Below are 23,390 nucleotides of genomic sequence, written 5' to 3' on the forward strand. Positions count from 1 at the left end.
GGGTTTCAAGTTCTTCAACGAGTCTTTTGATCTTCGAAAAGTCTTCTAATTGTTCTAGATTCTCAATTTACTAAACCCAAAAATGAGGAGGAACTCCTCTTTTATAGAGTTTTAATGAGGTAATGACGGCTTGGGCTTGAATATGACTGAATTTTGCGTTTGATTGGTCTTTAGACAAAAAGGTTCTATTTATAAGTTCAATTGAATTTGGACTCATTGTTCAAGTTGACTTATCAAATCTAACCGTTTGTGTTTGAAGAATACAAGTGGCATCATCACGATTTGTCATTTATTGTCTTCAACTTCAATTTGAAACATATGCCAATTTATATTTAGTGCAATTCGATATTTTATAATTTCGTCATGACGTAACAGTTAGTGTTTGATAACAATTTTTGATTCACACATACTTATCTTCCTCCCACTCTCTAGGAGAGAGCCAAGAAAATTCAAATTTTTTTTTTTTATTTTTTATTTAATTTAGCTATGTCAAAAGTTGTGGGCTTCTAAGAACAACATAATCAAACTATGCACACCCCAAAGTTGAAATATATATTTCTTTTTCCCATATATACACAAAAGAGAAAAGTAAGATGATTTTGATTCCTAAGCCAAGAATTCCGTCAAAGTCTTTGCATCTTACAAATATAGGAAAAAGAAATAAGTATTTATTTTCAATTATAAGCAAAACAAATAAATAAAAAAAGAAAAAGGAAAAAAGAAAAAAGAAAGTTAGTTCATCAAAACTTCCCTCCCTTTCCACACAGAGTTGAGTTAGAGCCCCCAAAAACCACCGCCGTCTCCCATTTTCCATCTCTATAAATACCCTCTTCCCCCAACCTTCCGCTTTCCGATGCGCTCACTGTTCATCTCCAAATTCCCACCCAATTCTCGATTCCCAATCCCAATCGCCGTTTCCGCCGCCTTCCGATCCCGATCTCCGCCCTCCGCCACCCCATCTCCTCCGGAAATGCCTCCCCGTCTGGCTATGATTTCTCATGTCGACTCTGACGGCCCTCTCGCCCGGAGATTGTGGAATAAGTGCCGTCGAGAGTCGATACTCTCGATGTACACCCCTTTCTGCGTTTGTCTCGCTTCTGGGGCTCTCAATATCGATACATTTCGCCACTATATCGACCAGGATGTTCATTTTCTCAAGGCGTTTGGTCGAGCGTGAGTTTAATTTTATGTTTCTTTTGGATTCTTTAATCGAATTATTGGATTCCATGATCCTGAATCTTTATTCAATTGGGTCATTTTGTTTTCTTTATTATTGTTCTGGTTTCTTTGATTGGGTTCTTTTGAACTATTATTGTGAGAGGAATGGCTTGGTTCTTGAATCAGTTATCTTGAATCTTAGTTGAATTGAACTATATTGAATTTGTTCTGTTTTTATTTTACTGAGTAATTTTTAATTGAAGTGAACTTATTTACCTTTAATCAAATTCAGTCGTTTTTTGGATGTAAATTGTTTGTGTATAATTGATCCTTGAAAGATATACATTGATAAAGACTCCTCTCTTGTAAAGAAGAAAGAAAGGAAGAGAAGAAGAGTAAGAGATATAGTAAATAATTGTTCTATTCCAGGGCAGGCAATATATTTTGATGTTCTTCCCCCACTGTCATGGAGTCTTAAATTTTATGCCTGTTTTACTGTTGAGAGACATAGGAACATTTAATTTATAGGGCCTGGCATTGGTTCTTAGGTTGGCTTCAGAATCTTGACTTCTTTGATCTTAATAAGAAAAGAAAAAATGGAAAAGTGGTATGGGCAAAATTTTCATGATGACCACAACCAAGAATGATTACTATGAAAAGATATGCTTTAAGCTATTTGTCCATTTATGTTTAGTTTTTGCCCGTATGACTTCTTGAATTTTATTGCTTTTGGTGTACTATTGCTGCAAAGATTGTTTGATTTAGAAAAGTAGGTTTAATTTATTGTTGGTGAAACAAAGAAGCATTGTATTGTTATTAACTATTAAGGGCGCTGTCCTGGTTTTTAAGTTGTTATTTGTCTGTGTTTCCTATCATTTTTCTTATAATCAAGTGGAAGTTTAGAATGTAAAAATCTTTATTTTTATAATCCAGGTATGAATTAGCTGCAGAATGTGCTGACGATGATGATGCAAAACATTCAATCAATGAGCTGAGAAAGGCAGTGTCTGTAGAACTGAAAATGCATGCTTCGTTTGTTAAGGTACAAGGTCATTGATATTTCTATTTATAAACTTTTTTTTTTCTTTCCGTTAATCACCAGCAATATGTGTTTTTTTTTGAAGAATGAAATATTTGGAATCCAGTTTTGATCTTTCTATTGTCTTGGGAAGTTGTATGACCTTATTTCCTTGGTGCATGATCTTGTAGGAATGGGCTGCTGAAGATGGAAAAGAATCTCCTGTGAACCCTGCTACAGTTAAATACACTGATTTTTTGTTGGCAACGGCATCTGGCAAGATTGAAGGAGCCAAAGCTCTTGGTAATCTTGCAACCCCATTTGAACGAACAAAGCTTGCTGCTTATACTCTTGGTGCCATGACACCCTGCATGAGGCTGTACGCCTATTTAGCCACAGAGTTTAAGGGAGCTCTTCGTGCTGACCATGGTGATCACCCCTACAAGACATGGATCGAAAATTACTCATCTAAAGGTTTTGAGGTTTGTAATTTACTAATTTTGAGTTGTGAACTTTCTCTCCTTGTTTAGATTTTAGTTTTGTAGTAAGATATGGAGTACTGAAATTGGCTAGCTATTTTTTTTTTCAATTCAGGCAGCAGCTGAGAGAACTGAAGACGTGCTTGAGAAACTTTCAGCAACTTTGACCGGTGAAGAGCTTGACACCATTGAGAAGCTCTATCACCAAGCTATGAAACTCGAGCAAGAATTTTTCTGCTCTCAGCCTATTTCCCAGAGGACAGTAGTTCCTTTGATTAAAGATCACAATCCTGCAGAAGATCGTTTGGTACTGTTTTCTGATTTTGATTTGACATGCACCGTTGTCGATTCTTCTGCCATTCTGGCAGAAATTGCAATTGTAAGAGCTCCAAAACCTGATCAGATTCAACCTGAAGACCAAGTCATTACCAGGATGTCATCAGCCGACCTCAGAAACACATGGGGTGTTATTTCCAGGCAGTATACAGAAGAGTATGAGGATTGCATCGACAAAATCCTGCCCCCTAAAACTGGTAGTTACTTACAACACGTGTTTTCTTTTATTCCAGTGAGTTTTCTTTATTTTATGTAAAGAATTGCAATCAATATTGTGAATTTTTGGGCCTTGCAGAGGAATTTAAGTTTGAAGATCTGTGTACAGCACTTGAGCAACTCTCTGATTTTGAGAAAAGGGCAAATAATAGAGTCATCGAGTCTGGAGTACTTAAGGGATTAAATTTTGAAGATATAAGACGAGCTGGTGAACATCTTATTATTCAAGATGGTTGTTTTAATTTCTTTGGAACCGCTTGTAAGAGTGAAAATTTGAATGTTGGTCTCCACATACTGTCTTATTGTTGGTGCGCGGATCTCATTAGGTCATCTTTTAATTCAGGTACATTTCTTTACTGTCATTTAATAGATTTGGAATTAACCATATGAATTCACTTCAGAATGTTATTTAATGCTATATCATGCATACGCTCTGTGTTGTAAGTCATATCAATTGCTATCATATATTCTATGTTGTATCTCTCAACCTCGGCCAAAGTACACATCATGATCTTGTTTTATATTCGTGTCAGGTGGTTTATTAACTCAATCGACTATACATGCGAATGAGTTTGCCTTTGAAGAAGCAGTTTCAACGGGTGATTTAGTTAGGAAGATAGAATCTCCCCTTGATAAACTGAATGCTTTCCGAAAAATCTTGGAGAACTATGGCAATGATAAAAAGAACCTCACGGTGTACGTTGGAGACTCTATTGGTGACTTGCTTTGCCTACTCGAAGCAGATATAGGAATTGTTATTGGCTCAAGTGCCAGTCTAAGGAGATTGGCAACTCGATTTGGAGTTTCTTTTGTTCCGTTGTACCCCAGCGTGGTAAGAAAACAGAAAGAACTTACCGAAGAGACACGACGCAGTTGGAAAGGATTGTCTGGTGTCCTTTACACGGTCAATTCTTGGGCTGAAATCCATGCTTTTGTTCTTGGATGCTAGAACCAGGCTTTTTTTTTTGTGGTTCTCATTCATCTTAACTCGTTTGGTTTTTTGATATTACCGAGTCGTTTCTGCATCATCGATTGTAAAGAAGATACAAGTTGATGGCGAATTTTATAGGGCCAACAACAACGGTTTTGCTGTCGTCCGTCCGTCCGTCCTGGCATTAATTGTGATATGTTGTACTTGGCAACAATTTCTGTATACTTTTGGTTATTTTGTGAAGGAAAGATGGATGAAGAGCAATTATTTGAAACAAAAAGTTGTTCATATAAAACATTTGAAGCTTTTACTGTGTATCCATTGATTGATAATAGATAAGGTGCTGTTCTATACCTTGGGATGAATGGCAGTTTACAATTGTAATTTCTCCATGTTCAAAGTTGCCCCTCCTATTATGAATGCAAAAGCACTATACTTTTGTTGTTGATGCCTACTTTGGTGTTTCAGTTTAAGAAAGTGTTCTTGTTTTAACTTGTTATCATATTTGATTTTTGTTCGCTCAGGTTAATTACTAATTTTAAGTTCATATCTAACTTTAATTTAGGTATTAATCCTATTTATTCTATGTAGATTGAATTTATTTGGATCCATATCAATGTTCATGTTTATATATAATTAATTTAAGTTTGAATTCAGTTTTGTAGCGACTTTCATTGAAATTCAGTTAATGAAAATGCTTTTAATTACTACTTTTATGAAAGAGTGTTTAATAACAAATCTGTTATTAAATTAGCCATAAATGTCTTTTAATTACTACGTTTATGTTTCTTACAAAAATAGCATTCCATCGTACTTCTATTTTTAACTTTACACATAAATAAATGACCAAAAAAAGAAAAAAAAAATCAAATTACCATCTTCTTCAAATGATTTTATATCTTCAAATCTTAAATATAGAAATTCTAGTAAATCAATGAATAAGGAAATCTTAAATTCTACGTATTCAAATTTCAATTTTTGGCAAATTTTGTATTCAAATCTCCAAAAAAGTTTGAATTTATTTTATATATACATTCTTTAGTATTCAATAATGCCACTTCTTTCTTCGAAGACAAACGGAATTAAATTTGATTTTGAGTTAGGGGTATTTTTTAAACAAAATACTAAGGTGTTTCATCTCAAAAAACTAACAATAAGGGTATGTATGATTTTTTTTTAAAAAAAATTTAAGTGTAATTTTGAAACTTTTGAATTAGTTTGATATTTTGACACTAAATACAAAGGTCAAAAACATGTTTTATAATTTAGGCAACAATTTATCTAAGGAGTTTGAAGATGATATGTTGATAATTGAAGTTGAACACTCATATATATGTTTTGTTATCTTTATTCTAAAATTTTGTGCAGTTGGATAGAATTCTTTAATCAACTCTCACAAAAATAATTTTCATTGTTTAGTATAATTCAATAAATTCACTATTAAATTAAATAAATGAATTAAATAGAAATGTCACGTACATGGCTCTACTAAGCACTAGCATAGATTCATATCTCACATTTACTCTATTTTTGACTTTGCATATAGCAAAACTTAAAACTAATTATAAATATAGCAAAATTTACTTTTTAGTCTATAATGATAGATAGTGCTGATAGACTTCTATTACTGTCTATCAAATCATTATAAGACTTCTATCCTATCTATTAGATCACATCTATTTGTGTATATTGATAGATAGTGATACTTATTTAATATTTTATTTATTTTAAATTCATCCAATTATTAAGTGAAAGTTTAAATTAAGACATCCCTTAAAGTTTAGGAGTATAAACAAAATTATTGATTTTAGGTAGAGAAAGAAGATTATAAATACGTACATTATGGTGTTAAGCAATACCAAAGTTTATCATCTCTGGAGATCGAGAGTAGAGTTGAAAAATAAGAGAAATTATTTACATAAAATAGCAAAATTTTTTTTTTTTTTTTATAGAAGTTGGTAGAAATTTATAAATGATAAAAACTGATAAAAGTTTATTATTGATGGATGTTAATAGAAGTCTATCCGTGTTTTTTTTTTTTTTTTTTTTCTAATTGTGAGATTAGTTGTGGCATTGGCTATTTTCTTGAGCATCGATTCTTTTGTCTTTGTTTGGAGAAAATCCCTCTCCATTGAGCTGAAAGGTTAGTTTAATGATTTGGGATTTTGAAACTGTTAAAAGAAGAAAGTATAAGCGCAAGTTTGAGCTCTTTGAATAATACAAACTTATTTTTCACAACCCCATGGTAAGGGTATTCGTGGGTTGGGTTCAGTTAGATTGAAGGACTTTGTAGATTCAATCCAATTATTCGGGTTGTAAATTTCTTCAACTCAAATAATTCTCATTAAAAATAAATCCAACCGAACCTAACCATGAAACATTTTGGTTGGGTTGGGTTGGTTTGGGTTACTTGGGTCATTTATTTAAATGTTGTTCTAAAACGAAGTAAAACGTCGATACATAAAATTTTGATTTAACTATTTTCATATATTGAATTATGATTAGTAACTCAATTTCAATTCATATAATGTAAAATCTCCTTCCAAAGTGAAAAAAAAAATACTTTTAAGAGTTGTTGGAGAAGAAATTATCCAAAAAACTAATGAAATTAAACAAAACTAAAATAGATATATGTATATCTAATTGTAACGTAAGCAAAAGTTCGGATTGGTTTGGGTTATTTTAGATGACTCATAACCAACCCAACCCATAAAATTTTTATTTATTTGAACCAAACCCAACCCAAAAGTACTGATAACCAAACCTAAACTGCACAAATGGCTTGTACTGTGCTCGGTGAGATTAAGGATGTTGACGTAGTTAACACAACACAACAGGTTCAGTATTCTCCAACGATTAATAATATGTTTGAGAGTGATTTTGAATTGGTAAAAATCACTTTTATTATGTTAAAAATTACTCCCAAACATGTCTCGATAATGAGTTGAATTCATGAGTGGATTATTGAAATCCTCGTTATCAAAACTAGTTTTCTATTGGCTTTGTTTCACTCTAGGACTATCATAGAATCTCTTTGGTGTTAGTTTTCAAATGATTGATTCGTCTTTTTGCAATGAGTGGACCCCAAAACCTCGTATCAACATAAAGAAAAATAAAAAAAAATCTTAATTTAGTTATTTTGTGTTCTTTAACTAGTTTTAATTGTATTTTTACTTTTTTTGACTTCTAGTGGAATATGTAAGGGTGAAATAAATTGAATTGGACAGCTAAACAGAACCGAACCGGATCGATTCAAGTTAGTTTCATTCAGGAAACATCAGTATTCGAATCATACTAGACCAAATTGAGTCGGTTCAGTTCAATTTGAAAGAAACCTGCAATTGAGCTCAGTTTGCGTTTGTTGGGTTTACCAATTATGTTTATTTATATTTTGCTAAAAAATGGGGTTCCACTATTCTTTGTTTGGTGGTCCTTTAATATTGTAGTGCTTAAGGTAATTTAAGTAGGGGTGTTCAAAAAATCCGATGATCCTAAGATCTTGATCAACCCAACCTAGTCCATACGATTTGGATTGGATTATCAACTCTTTTGGGTTGGGATGAGTTCAAATAAATGAAAATTTTATGGATTAAGTTGGTTCATAGGTCACCTAAAATAACCTAAACTAACTCTAACCAACTCAAATGTATTTTTGTTTTAAAAAAGTATATCGTTTTTACTTATAATACTATACTCTTACATATATTTATTTGTAGTTTATTTCATTTCATATTTTTTGGTTAACTTATTCTCCCACAACTCCTAAAAACAACTTTTACACTTTTGAAAAGAATTTGTTTTATAATATTAATTGAAATTGAGTTATTAATCTTAATTCAGTTATGAAAATAATTAAGTAAAATGTTTACATATTAACATTTTACTCATTTTGTAACGACTCGGCTCCCTAAGACTTATACTAAGTCTTTACTATATGCATGCATACATTTCAAATGGCACTTTTTCATGATTTGGTAAAAACCAACTTAAATACTATGAAATAAATAAGTTTATTAAAAGTAATTAACTGAAATTCATTTAATAGGGTACCCTTAGAACCATAAAATAAAACTAGAAAAATCTCATAAAATGTTTAAAAGCAGAAATACCAACATTTCAAGTTCAAACATCAAGAACTAGAAATTTTAAAAACAAAAATCCTGAAAACATGAGCAGAAGAAACATGAGAAAGAATGAGTATAAAATACTCAGTAAGTAACCCCATTACCGAAGTTGAGCTAAGCATCTATGTAAACCCCCGAACTTAGGTTCTCTAGATAAGCATGTTTAGCCAAAGAAATGTTATATTACATATTTATTAAATAGAAATTCAATCATTAGTCTGCTAGAGGCACTAAGTGTGGAGTGACGTGGCAATTAATTCTTTGAATTCAGGAAGCGGCAGAAAGATTAAAAAGGGAAGTGAAACTTCAAAAGTATGGTTTTAGCAATTGACAAGAGCAAATTTAACGAATTTGGTGCCATTTGAAAGCTGGGAGAAACTAGTTTTCAAGGTTGTCTTGCTAGAAGATTGCAAAAGGAGAAGAACAAAAGTGGAGAATTTGTAGAAGAGGCAGAACCACGGATTAATCAGGCCCCGAGGTGAAATTTGAAAGTTCCAAGCCAAACTATAAGGAATTATGGGCTGAAATTTTAAGGTAAGGAAGTTAACTCAAATCTAAACAAGTTTGTGGAAGGAAGTTTCTTGAGAAGAGCTCTGTATTTTGAGTTATGAATTTTTGAATTATAACAGGGAATTGGTACATAAGCAGACAGCTGCTTGTGAGGAACAAGCAAACAGTTCATCATGGAGAATTATAGCGAGATTTGGGCATGAGGATCTCATTTATAAAGGAAATTTCGCTGATTTTGTAAGAAGGATCTCGCTCTAGGGGGAAATATCGCTAGGAATTGAGGTAAGAATTTCACAGGAAAAGCTTGATCTCGCTCTAGAGGATTTCGCTGGTATCGCTCTAGAGGATCTTGCTTGTATCGCTCTAGAGGATCTCACTAGCATCGCTCAAGGGGGATCTCGCTAGCATCGCTCAGGGGGATCTCGCTGACCTCGCTCAGGGGGATCTCGCCAGTAAAGCTGTCTGTATTGATGAAAGTTATTTTAATAAATGAATTATTTGAGATATTTTACTAGGAATTCTAAGTAGTTTAATCGAGAATTATATCTTTTCAGGCCAAGCAGAGCTAGGAAAAGCATATAAACCAATAAGAGCCTGACGAATAGTAAGTGATTCAGTAAACTTAAGGTCTCCAATACTCATGCATATATGATCAAGTAAAGCACAGTGACATTAATGATGTATTTAAATTTCCTCAAGCAACAAATGGTTGGAGAATAATTTAATGCATGTTTCCTGGCTTGTATGTGTGTAACACAGGACAAGGTATATTGTGTAACCATTACAAAAGTTGTGTTTTTGAGTTTGATATGTGGTTCCTAGAGGAAAGCTATGAGAGAATGAGTTTTTGTGTAAATGAGTGGCAATGGAACAACTTTTGTGTAAATGCTAGGCAATGGAACTTAACTTGGTGTTACAAAATACACATTTGATACCGAAGGATGTTGAGAAGGTATCTAACCAATTAGGTACCGAAGGACATTTAAGAAGGTACCTGGCCAATTTGATACCGAAAGACATTTGAGAAGGTATCTGGCCAATTTGATATCGAAGGACATATGATAAGGTATCATAGTAGCTTGATACCGAAGGAAAAATTTGAGAAGGTATCTGAGCGGAAGTACCTAAAATATGATGGTACTTAGTGTGGCCACGTGCATATAGGCAGTTATGAATGAGAAACTGAAGTATGGGTTTCTTGGTCGGTATTAATGTTTGGAAGCTAGAGTGTTTAGGCTCGTTCTCAACTAGGGAATAATAATGTTTAATGATGTCTGAGAATGGTTTACAGCTACATATAGAGACAAATGTTTAAGTTTTGCATTGGTATAGTGATGCTACGCTTGTTGCTTTACGATTCTATAGTCACTCACTGAGCTTTTAGCTCACAGATTTATGTGTTTTCTCTTTTCAGGTAGCGGTCAGTTTCCTCAAGGTTGATCCTGCTGCTGCTTGCTACTGAAAGACTCGGCTTATTGAAAGACTTAGGTTAATAATCCATTTATGTACACATGTTTTGTGAGGGACTAGGGTTTCTGTAGAAATGTTTGGGCCACCTGTGAATATTTTTCTATAAAAGTAATGTTTTGGCTGTATGCTTGTAATTATGTAATCTTCGTAAGAACTTAAGGGGGAGGTTAGCTGTTTGCATATATTACTAATAAAATGAATAGATTGGTATCTAGATTAGAAGGCTTGGGTGGTGAGTGCTGGCAATAGGGCAAGTAGCTACCACGGTCATATCTTCTTCCAGAATAAAAGGGTAATCTGGGAGGGGGTGTGACAATCTATATCCTCTAGATGCCACTTTCTAATGAGACATTCATAAACCTCTACTTTTCATGGGATGACCATCTAGTGGATAGTTGAACCCACCCTACCGTAAGTGAGATGTACCCACAAACCTCTGGTGAATCTCGAAGGAAACAAAAACCTCTGGTGAAATCCCGAAGAAGATCACCACCTCTGGTGAATCTCAAAGGAAACACAAACCTTTGATGAATCCTAAAGAAAACACAAACATCTGGTGAAATCCCAAAGGAGATCATCATCTTTGGTGAATCCCGAAGGAGATCACCACCTTTGGTGGGTATCTAATTATGGGTAGAGGTAATTATCACTATCATAAACATAATATGCATCATAAAACATAGTCCCACAAATATGCAAATACATAGCACCATGCTCTATGTACATCTAGCAAATCATATAACAAAATAATTTAATTCATGCCTGCACTCATAATATGCTTCAAACCACAATTAAAAATCCACTTATTTATCTTCATGCATCTTGATGCAAACAATCTTAAAATCCTCAAAATCATTCTCAAATTTATCATCTACCACAAAGGCCGTTCCAGTAGTAAGATTACATACCTTAAAATTTGGTCATAAATTTTAATCCAAGTAATTAATCTTCTAAAAAATTTTGGAAGACTTGAATCCACCCTATAACATAAATTACAGTTTTAATATAGCACCCCTGGATCAAAATAAAAAATCCAAAATCTAAACTTATCCTTTGGGGTCTAAATCCAATTAACCAAATCAACCAAAAAGTAACTAAATTCCAAAACTCAATTCAATTGACCAACCTGAACATAAATTAAATCCAAAATTAATAACATAATTTTCCATAAATACTCTTAATCCAAGAGATAACCATAATGAGATTCGAATCCCGAGCGGAAGCGTGTGAACATTTTTTATCCCACAAATCGCTTTTTATACAAACAAAAATCATGTATTAAAACAAAAGATGTGTAGAATAAACATGTGAAATAGAATTCTTTAGAAAAAGGAAAGAACCATTCTCACATTTATAGATTTCCAAACTTCTAGAACGATCCTCTCGATATTCCAACGAACGAATCCTCCAACAATCTTGAACACGAACGTATCCTTGAACAATCTTGAACATGACCACGAGAGTTATTAGGGCTAATGCCCTAAATCTCGTAAGGTTCTATAGTTTGTAATTGTATGTACAAACATTTTATTTATGTAATAAAATATGTGATGTTTTATTTCCAAATTAGTTACATTAACCACAAACCAATAAACTAACACTCAATATTATCTTATAGCTTAAACATGTATGTAGAGACATACAGGTGGATCATGTTTAAGTGATAACCTAAATGGTCTATAGTAGATGGATAAGGTTGGATACCTTATCTTGGTGACACTAGAGTATGCCCCGTTTTGTAGATATTACAATTGTCGTAAAGTGCTACAAATGATCTGATCCTGATCATTCATGTGAAGACATGTGAGTGAGGATATTCTACACAAAGGAGCTTGTATAAGACCAGACCACGAAATGACTAGTCTCATTATATAACGCCATTCATAATACAGACTTACATTTCAACAAGATGACCATAGGTAATATGACTTGAATCCTGAGTGAGTTGTGAACTCTTGTCTATGAAGGTAGTCCTTTTATTTGTATGGGTGAGAGTGGCCACATCGCCGATTCAACAAGCCTAACATCTTAGGGATTCGTCTAATTGGAGAGCTGGGAACACAGCTACACAAGAAGGAATTCTCTCTTTCCTTAATGCTGGGGCAAGTAGATAAATTGCTCCTTTAAGAGCTGATTTCAAGGCTTGAACAATGTGGCACAACACCCTCTTCTGGCTTAAGAGGGTTTTGGTCATAGTTGGACTATGATTTATTGTTCATTAGAGGGATTAGTGGTACTTAAAGAGTTAGATGTAACTACAGGGGCAAAATGGTAATTTTCGTCCAATTGTACTTACGAGCAATTTGTGAAGGGTTATTGTACTTGACTGGTTATATCCAATGTGTTGGGTTTTATGTCCTAAAACTCGTGGTTTGTAAACATTAGAACTTATTGTAAGAATTCGATAAAGTTGTTGAATATTTTTTTTAAGAAATTCAATAAACCTAAGTCCCTTGACTATATGAGTACTTGAACTTTATATAGAGACATACAAGTGGATCAGGTTCGAGTAAATAGTCAAAATGATCTATAGTATATGAATAAGGTTGGGTACCTTATTCTGGTAACACTATTGGATGCAGCCTACTCTGTAGTTGTTACAAAGAGTTGTAAAGTGCTACATACGAAGTGATCCTAATTCGTGCATGTTGAGACATGAGGAGTAGGGGTGTCATGTGCAAATGAGTTTTGTGCAAGATCGGACCACAAAACCTGTCACTCTTACTTTATAACGCTGTTTACTGTTTAAGACTGACTATTTCGAAGCGATGACCTAGGTAACTTAACCTTAATCCTAAGCTAACTATGAACTCCTGTTTGTTCGGGATTATCCTTTGATCTGCAAATGGTGAGAGTGGACTAATTGCCTCTGCTCAATAAACTTACCATTTTGGGGATAAGATCGGATGAATAGCTGGGAACATAGGGTGCAAGAGGGAATTCGCATCTAACCAATTAGGGTTAGTAGTGAGATTGTTCCCTTCAAGTGTTGATTTTAGGTCTTGAATAAGAGGTCTCACCCTCTCATTGGCCCGAGAGGGATTCAATTTGTTGATTGGATCACAAATCAATTGTTCATTAGGGGATTAGTGGTACTTAAGGAACAAGAGGTAATTACGGGGGTAAAATAGAGATTCGACCCAACCGTTATTACGAGCAACCTGTGAAGGGTTAACTTAATAATCATGGTTATATCGAGTGAACATAATATATCTATTGTGAGGGGAGTTCAGCTATGGGCTTTAGTGGAATCACCCATTAGTTAACGAATGGGGGTTAGATCGGTCTAATGAGTTTAACCAATTAATCTCGGATCGTTGGAGCCCATGATCTGTAGGTCTGCGAGGTCCCCCTACTATCTTGTAAATGGATAAGCTCGAGAATAGCGTGATAAGTTAATTTGAAGTGTTCAAATTAGAATTAAATGAATTTGGAGAAATAATATTTAAATATGATTTAAATATTTGAAGATGGAATTGTGTTACAAATTAATATAATATTTGATATTAAATTAATTAGAATATTTAAATTGTTTAAATAATTATTTATTAATTTTATTAAATAAAATTAATTTATGAAATTAATTTTGTAAAATTAATAATATTTTTAGTTTTATTAAATAAAATTGATTTTGAAATCAATTTTGATAAAATAGAAAAAGAAAAGAAAAACACAAAGTTGAAAAAATTGATTTTCCATTTACTCCATGAACTAGCTCACCAACAACCCACTTTAACTCTTCATTAACTCCAAGCATGAGGTGCATCTCATGTAACAAGCTTCTTTGCATGAATGTCTGCAATATATAGAAGATTTTGGAGTGTTTTGGAGGAGAGCAATTGAACAAAATTCTAAAAAAAAAAAAAGTTGAGAGAAGAAGGGTGTTCTTCTCAATGGTTGCTGCTGTGAGCTTCTCCAAATTCCCTTAATTCTAACTTATTTTGAGTCCCACTACTCAATCTTGAGCTAAAAAAGGATAGTAGAGAAGATCTTGGGGCGCTCTACAACTGTGGAGATTTGCAGCTGAATCGAAGCTTAGAGGAAGTTCTTCAAAGGTATGTCATGAAACTCATTTTTTCTATTGAAGCATGTTTTCTTTCCTGCCAAAATTAATGAATTAGAGTGCTTATGGATCCTAGTTTTCTTCCGCTGCACATTGGTACCTTCCAACACAATGGACACAGAAATATATCTGTAGCTCAAAACCCGAGTTTTAATTAACTCACTTAAGTATGTTTAAGGATAAGAAAATGAAGAGGGAAATGTTTAAGTATGAGAAACTTGGCTCTCGGGTGTTTAATAAGATTGCCTTGCAAAAAGAAATTTTTGCTAAGTGTTGGTCGTGAAAATGGTGGCTAAGATCGAGTAAGCACAAGGCATGCATAGAATAAATGCCATCGAGCATCAAGTATGTACGATCAAGGAAGGATTGTGCATCGGGTATGTGCGATCGAGGAAGGATCAAGCATCGAGTATGTGTGTTAGAGGAAGGATCGTGCATCAAGCAAGCCATCAAGCATCGAATTTGTCCATCGAGTAATTTTCAGAATGCCATTGAATTTTCCATCGAGTATTTACCAAGATCTATCGAGTTTTCCTTCGAGTATCGAGTTTTACACGAAGTTTTTAGCTTTAAACCCTAAGTAATCTGGACAGTTAGCTTATTCTTGTCCCTTAATCTCCACTAGTTCGTCAGGTGGCTTAAGGAGATTTCATGCAGAAGGCTGAGCAGTGGTATAAAAAGGAAAGAGGGAAATTCAAGACCTCGTTTTGCACAATTCCTTCAGGAAAATCAAGAGATCTTGGTACTGTTGGAAAGCTCTAAGATTCTAGTTTCTGAAACTGAGCCATTGGAAGGAATTCTTGCCAGAAGAAGGTCGGAGAGTGAAGGAAGTAATGATTGGTTCCGTTTTTGGGCGAATCGTGGCCAACGACGAAGAAATCAATATCCAGGCTGAACCACATGAAATTTCAAGCTGAAAATTTACAGTAATATTGTTATCACCTTTGTAAGTAAGTTTGGAGAAGGAACTTTTGCAAGATAAGGTATGAGGTTTGAGTTACATATTTTAGAAACTGAACTTAGAAAGTGTTAAACAAGCAGGCAGCTTCACGGTTTAGGGCCATTGTGGAATATTTAAAGTTCCAGATCAAACGACGAAGAGCTTTATACTAAAATTTTGAGATAATGTTGTTAACACAATTTTGAGTATGTTTGAAACAGGAATTTTCTTAAAATGGGTTATGGATTTCAAGTTATTGACATTAGAAACTGAATCTGGAATTTGTTGGGCAAATAGGCAATTACTTGCTAAACGTGGGTTTGGCACCCCAAAAATCCTACCAAGTATTAGGTGTGGACGTTAGAAAGGAGGCGACCAACTAAAGTTTAGGCCCTTTAAATTTGACTAAGTACCCGATGTCCTAAGGTAAGTTACGAAGAATTGAGAGCGAAAGGAATAAATGTGATAGTACATGCGAGTAATTCAATCTAGCTTGGATCAAATTTGATTGTGGAGTGGCTCAATTTAGAGCAAGATTTCGGAATCTTGCTCCTAGATCTTCATCTAGGAGATGATCTAGTTATAGCTTTTTCTCTTAGTTGATCTTTCATATAGGGAGGTATTAATTTCTTAGATTAAAAAATTCTTGTTTCAACAATAGTTTGGATCTTGGAGCTCAGGGTTAATATTGCCTCATCAGACCTATAAAAATAAACATTCATTTTAGAATTCAATTCAATACATCAATGTCAACAACAATAATAATATTACATAGATATTATATACCTTGATCTTAATATTCACAATCTCTCTTACCATACACTCACGACATTTACACTCGAAACCACACTTTCATCGTACAAATAAGCTTCAAAATGAAATTTTAAAACAAATTACTTAGAGTCACAATATAATCACGTAAATATGCTCAAAATCACATTATAAGCTCCAAATCAAACTTCAAGAGCACAAATAACCTCCAAGTTTAACTAATTCTTCTAAACTACAAAGTTAACAGACTTTTAACATTAAAACTTAACATAAAAATCATATAAAGAGTTTTGTAACTTTTTGGAATATAACAACAAAACAAATCAAAGTATAATAAACAATAAACATCAATCTTGCTCAGAACATTGATGTCATAACGCACTTCCAAAAAATAAGAACACCCACACTATATCCACCACTAGCGAACTATTGCAATAATACTCACTTTTTAACACCCACATCAAATTTTTACTTCTAAACTATGTTTAAAATGGCCATGCATTGTGTGATATAGAATTGGAAAAGTATGACGTAAAATTCAATACAATAGTAATTAGAGATTAGAGAGTTTGAAACAATGTTATAACAAGTAAGACAAAGTAAAACTGCAATATAGCACATTGGTTGAAGCAAAGAAGTTCATCATAAAAAATCTTAACCATAACCAGTTTTTTACACTGACTTGGTTCATTACATCAATTTAGTAATATTTTTTTTCTAATTTAAAATTAAAATTTATCAAAAACCATTATACTTTCTTTCATAGTTGGTTTTTCTATAAATCACATTTTCTAACAATTATTTTAAGAGCTAGATCAAACCTAAACTGCAACTTATTTCAAATATGAAATTTTCATATTGATAATTAATTTATAATTTATTAAAATATATTTATTTCAAATTTTATATGACTAATGGGTATTTCAATTAATTTTATTTAATCTAAATTATTTAATAAACGTATAAGAAAAATAATTGTTACAAAATCACGTCTATTTCATTTTCCTATATTTAATGAATGTTTTTTACAATCAAACTGTCATAAATTTTGAAAAATCCGAAAACTCCATTTTTTTTCTTGCTAAAAACACGTAAATTTAGCTTTTATGATTGATTTTTTCTCTCTTCTCTGAATTTGTTATTGTTCATGTGTCATGAAATGTCCATTTTGTTGTAGTGAATTGAATGGAAAAAACAAATATGTAGTCTTGAAATCATGACGGTAATATTGTAATCAGTTAATAAAGTGCCATAACTTTTGTACATAGGAAAAAAAAGCATGAGTTTATGATTAGTAGTTGTCACGATTAATTGAAATATGTAGCAAAAAGTTGGTCTATGTGTGTTGTTTTTTGCTTTTCCAACTTTACATAGTTTGCTTAATGTAATTCTAGGAAAACAAAAACAAAATTAATTAAATTGTACATATTTCATTGGCTAGTTATAGTTTAGTTATTTTCATCGTTTTAAGTTTGGATTTTGATATTTTATTAGAGTGAATAGAGAAATTTACATATATATATTTTAAAGCATCAATATTACAATTGGATTGAAAATTTTCCCTCGAAATTGGTAGTTGCCCTACTCCAATTTTTTTCTATAATGACTTAATTTTTAAAATTAAACACTTTAAAAATTATACCGATGTAATGACCCGACCTTTTGAGTACTCTGACAAGGATAGTTACTCATAATTACACATTAACATCCAAAAATATTTTGACCATTAAAGTTAAACTCGTTAAAACGATAGAGATAACTTTCAAAATAATTCATAAAGTCAATAAACAATAAATGAACAAATAAATAAAACCTTTGTTTGGAGACCCTAAAAACATTTACAAAGAAAACATTCACAACAATTACATATTCTGTTTGACGTTAAAACCTAATTTCAAAACATTTGAATAACTAGAGACATGGACTGAGCGGAAATGATTTCTTTTGTCCCCATATGGCTTTGTCATGGGTCTTGCCTATCGCTTGTTGGCCTGTTCTTGTCATTACCTGAAAAATATATATGAAGAAAGAATGAGTATGAAATACTCAGTAAGTTACCCGTTACTGGGTCCTCTAGGTAACCTGTTAACTAGTTTATCTAGGCATTTGTGTACAACCATATGATATCAATTGTAGTGATCCCGAAGGGTCAGTATCGGTCATAAATGCGATCCCGAAGGAACACGCATCAGTCATAGTATGTAACTCGAAGGTACACAAATTAGTCGTAAACATAAAACCGGAGGAACATGCATCAGTCATAGTGTGTAACCCGAAGGTACACAAATTAGTCGTAAATATGAACTCGGAGGAACATGCATTAGTGATAGTGTGTAACTCAAAGGTACACAGATCAGTCGTAAGTGTGTCTCGAAGGAACACACGTCAGTCATAGGTGTGTATCCTAAAGGTACACGTTCCATCATAAATGTGCACATATACAGTCATATGCGTACACCTGCCTAGATAAGAAAAGCTATCAAGAACCCTATAACTTAGCATGCATCAGTTTACATATAACTCATTTGTTATATGTATAGTTGTTTATCTTAGGGATAAAATTACCAGTATATCATCAGTCAACTTTACATATCATTGTGGTCAAACGGTCAATTCAGTCAATATCATTAAATCATGACTGTCAATCAAAGATTAGCAGTCCAAACAGTCTAGAATAGTCAGTCCATTTAGTCTAAAATGAACAATCCAAGTAGTGGGAACGACTGGTTTGAAGACGAACCAGTAGAAGAAAACTTACCTCAAATTTTATTCTAAAGACGTTCGATTGATCTTAACTCCTATTTGCCCAAAAAGAACACGAACCAAGTCCTATATCATAAACCAAAATTAGGATTTTCAAATAAGGCAAAAATTCTCAATCACCCAATTTACGTTGTCCATTAAGGCAAATATTTACAGTTCTAAGGTCCAATCACTTACCCAAACTGTGTCGAAATTGATCTCAAATTTGGTAGACAACACCTGAAAATCCTTCAATTCTTGAAGCAAACCCTATATCAAAAGTCAAAATTAGTTCCATCATTTAGGACATAATTCCAATCACAACTTAACACGAATATCTCCAAATAACTTACCCAACCCGTGGTTTGATCCAAAACCACTTCGAAGCTTCAAAATCAATACGATCCAACAACTATTTATATATATAAAAAAAACAACCTTTAAATCTAACGGTTGCCTCCACATATAGGGTTGCCTCCAAAATGTCTTTCCTACTATTCTCTAATAAGAAATTGATTTGTGGGAACCTTCTTTTGAAAGTGACAGGGAATAAGTTTGGTTGTAAGAGGGTTTATTTTACAGAGAAACCATTTCTCTCCAAAATCTTAAGTGAGATCTAAAAGGAGAAGGTAAGTTTTCTTCTACAAAAACCACATATCACAAGAAAATTTTCCCACCTTGTTTTATCATGAAGTGTAATTGAAAACCACCCCTTCACCCATTAATTAAACTAAACCAATTAAATTAAAGTAAATTAATTATTAATTACAATAATCAATAACTAACTTACTTAAACTGATTAATTAATTTTGCAAAAATTAAATATCTAATATTTAATTAAATATTTGAATCTTATTCAAATACATATCTTTCTTATAACTTATAGTTTTTAATATGAATCTCATTCATATTAACTTTTTATCTATAGTTTTAACCGTTCATATTATTGTCCCAATCTTTTTGCATTTAATGATAATAATTAAGAATGATGCCTTCTATTTACCACAAGTTTTCTAATATTAAGCCTAGGTACAATCTTAATAAAGGTTTCTTAGTGAGAACCAAGGCCGACACAAGGAATTTGTAATTAATTTACGTTGGTGAAGATGATTTTTACATAATAGCCATAATCAACACGTTGTTGAATGCTTGTACAACTGAAATCAATTACAAGCTAAGGGTTGGAATGAATGTAAATAAATCATGGAGAGTGGTATGGAAGTGTGATGCGTTGAGTGTGATGGTGATGCGGTGAAAGTTTGGGTTGTGAAGATGATGCATGGAGTGAAATGTATACAACACGAGTGAAAGCAACGTTGAGTGACATGTGTAGAAATACAGTTGATGAAGTAGGGTTGAGAAGGGTTCATTAACTGTCACTTAAGCAATGCATAAGTTTTCGTTCATGTTTTTTAACTCGTAAAATGAAGGTCTCACCCCTCGATGTTTTATGCCATATAACTCCTTTCTCTAGGATGCATACTGAAGTTAATTTTGGACAAAAGGATAACTTTATCTCTAAAGCTACTTCTGCCCTTGTTTAGTGAGTTTCACAACCACTTACCCTCTCAAGAAATTAATTATTTCTATTTAAATCGATTGATCAGATAGATTTAAACAATAGAATAAGCATACATCAAACAAGATGGAGTTCAACTTATGCAAAACTTATGATAATGTTAGTTCATTCTTCCTAACTCATTAAGAATTTAGTTACTCATGATGGAAAGGAGAGAAAACATGGATGGATACGAAGTGATGGAAATCATGATTTATATTCAAAATAGAGTTTTTCAATCTCAATATTCAAATATAAATTCAAAAAAAAAAAAGAAAAGTAAAAGTGTATGAGATGTCAAGCCGTTGATCACAATTTTTTGCTTCTTCTAACTTAAATGGCTAACTGCTACACTATTGCTGTTGATTAAGGTGTTCATGCTCTCTTCCTTATTAGGGAAAAAACTGAGTTCTCACTTAGAATTCCTCAAGGAAAGCTCAAGAAGTTGAAGATGGTGAGGGTAGAATTTGGCAGAGTCTTGGTCAATCTCTTGACAAAAAGTTCCATATTTTGCATTAAAATCTTTGAGTTATTTATAGGCGTCAAAAGGAAGGCTAATTGTTTCTTCCTAATGATTGTCTAATACCTTTGCATTTTATTCTATGCCCTGTTGTGCCGACTACATCGCGTCACAGATTTATTAGTTCTACCGCGAGTGTTTCAAATCAGTTACCAACTTGCTTTTGATTTGACTGCCACCGCCCATGCGTTTGTCGTTTTCCTTTCTTCATGATTCTTCTGACACATGATTCCTTGAGTGTTCAAACTGGGTTTGATCTAAGTTATGCATATTAGATTCAATCAGCGAATCCCTAATATGCATTGGCGACCTGGCCACTTGTACCCATACAAATCAAAGAGCCGCCCTCAATGACAAGAGTTCCCAACTCACTCAGGATTGAGGTCATGTTACCTATGGTCATCCTAGTGAAGTGAAGTCTCTGTCATGAACGACGTTATATAACGAGACATTAACACTTTGTGGTTAGGTCTTATATAAACTCTTTGTATAGGATGCCCCCGCTCACATGTCCCCAACACGAATGATCAGGATTAGATCATCTGTGATAAGTCACAACACTTGTGACCATTCTATAAAGCGAGTCACGTCCATAGTGTTATCAGGATAAGGTTTCCCTATTTTATTCATTTACTATAGACCATTTTGGTTATCACTCAAGACATGATCCACTTGTATGTCACCACATACATGCTTGAGTCACATACAGATAACCAGGGATTTTATATTTATTAGTTTGTGGTAAAGAAAATAAAACAAATAACCGAGCAAAATACAAGATGTGAAGTAAATATCATATATTAACAACACAGGTGTTCGTATATATTGTTTACAAACTACAAGACATGAGACTTTAGGGCATCAGCCCCAACAATCTCCTACTTGTCCTAAAACGAAGTGGGATGTACAAAAAACTTAGTACAAAACAATAAAATAGGGCACACAAAAGCCCAGTACAATAAAATCTTCCACTTGCCCTAGTCCAACCGCGGGCGATCCTGTAGACCCATGCTTTGTAGATGACCCTCAAACACTGAAGCTGTCGCCTAGCATGCCTTAGCTAAATGCATTTGCCTCTTTTACACAAGTAAGTACTCGTTTAATTCATATTAACTACCAGGGGATTAGGAAGACATTATGGATAAAGTGATTAACGGAGGAACGGAAGTAGACAGAAAATGAGATATGAGAGCAATCGAAACATTTAATATATCTATTAAGCATTTGATATATGATGTGAATGAATAGATAAAGAAGGTGAAATACAATGATGAAAGAGATAGAACAGATACAAACAAGCACCAATATCTTAGCACTGATTAAGGTGGAGATCTGTTTGCTGGATTGGATGGATCAGATGGATGGATGAGCTTCCCTCTCAGGCTTGCTCAACCGATAGTAGGGTTCTTAACACAGAGCTTCTCGGCGGTATTTGGTAGAATCGAACTGAGACTCACCTCTCGGCCTTGTCTCATCTTCTTCCCAGATTTCTCCAGTTAAGCACTCAGCTCAGCCTTTCCTCTCAATAGCAATTAGCCCCGTATCCAGTAGCATATTTTTTTCCTAAAATCTATGTGGTATTTATAGGTGAAGATCTTTGACTCCGACCTTGTGGTCCCCACTTGTTGTTATGGAAATTTTGAAGATGGAGGGATATTATTCCTTTTGTTATGAAATCATACCGTCAATTCTGCACAATTGTTAATTATACACGTGTCTCAATCCTTCGGTTTTGCATTGCTCAACTGCATCTTTCGATCGTGAGTTCGCATGCGGTGTTTTTTTTATTACCACATGCAGTTGAGAGTCAGCTCTGGATCGACTGTCGCATTGCGCTGTCATTGCGTTAATCGTCTCTTCATTGTTGATTGACGGGCGCATTGTGACAGAGATGCGTTGATCAGTTCTTCTTGAGCCTTAAGCGCAAGCGGTGACTCGGTTTCCTGCAAAACAGAGTAAAATCTCCTTTCCTTCAATCTTAAAGATGTTATTGGGTGTAATTGCGATAATTTATAATTATTGTAATTCTGAGCTAAGTTTCATACAATCGGTGCATATTCACTATCTTTTGGCCGCAATATCTAGATAAGGCAGTATAAATAACTTGTACTTCTACAAGTTATCACACTCCCAAATTTAGATATATACTTGTCCTCGAGTATATCTTCTACTTAGGCAATAAAGCTTAATTCCTATCCTATATTTTTGCGTCGGTTGGTTGCTCCGAATGTTATACTTAGGCACATGACTTGACATCGCAACTTTTTCCTATCCTTGCTAATTCTTAACAAGCCCTACTTTATTCTTCTATATAAAAAAATTATGCTTAAAAATGCTTTTCAAATTTTTCACAATAGAATGTTTATCTCTTCTTTGTCAAAACAACTCGATATATCTATATGCGGTGGTCAAAGCTTTGCATTATTTATTTAGAGACCGTTGGTCATGGATACACTCTTCGTTTTGGCTTGTCCCCACGGGTGTCATGCAAACATCCAACGATGGTTGTGTGCCAATTTCAACTTTAACTCAGGAATTTCAGAGGAGTTGTCTC

General features: G+C 33.7%; 1 protein-coding gene across 1 annotated transcript; it reads left to right on the forward strand.

Annotated features, from left to right (window-relative positions):
• Positions 1-670: 670 nt before the first annotated feature.
• Positions 671-4,592, forward strand: LOC120072243 (heme oxygenase-like, multi-helical). Its single transcript, XM_039024661.2, has 6 exons — positions 671-1,173; positions 2,092-2,200; positions 2,368-2,658; positions 2,771-3,188; positions 3,287-3,550; positions 3,741-4,592. The coding sequence occupies exons 1-6, from the start codon at positions 854-856 to the stop codon at positions 4,154-4,156; spliced, it is 1,818 nt and encodes a 605-aa protein (XP_038880589.2). The 5' UTR covers positions 671-853; the 3' UTR covers positions 4,157-4,592.
• The last annotated feature ends 18,798 nt before the right edge of the window (positions 4,593-23,390 follow it).

The sequence above is a fragment of the Benincasa hispida genome, chromosome 2 (genome assembly GCF_027475165.1).
Source record: "Benincasa hispida cultivar pf3 chromosome 2, pf3_genome.v1.1, whole genome shotgun sequence".
In the NCBI taxonomy this organism is placed as follows: domain Eukaryota; kingdom Viridiplantae; phylum Streptophyta; class Magnoliopsida; order Cucurbitales; family Cucurbitaceae; genus Benincasa; species Benincasa hispida.

Excerpts from the sequence above, each read along its gene's own strand:
- LOC120072243 (XM_039024661.2), top strand. The coding sequence starts at position 854 with ATGCGCTCACTGTTCATCTCCAAATTCCCACCCAATTCTCGATTCCCA. Across the intron at positions 1,174-2,091 it reads CTCAAGGCGTTTGGTCGAGC|GTATGAATTAGCTGCAGAAT; the intron begins GTGAGTTTAATT and ends TTTATAATCCAG. Across the intron at positions 3,189-3,286 it reads AATCCTGCCCCCTAAAACTG|AGGAATTTAAGTTTGAAGAT; the intron begins GTAGTTACTTAC and ends TGGGCCTTGCAG.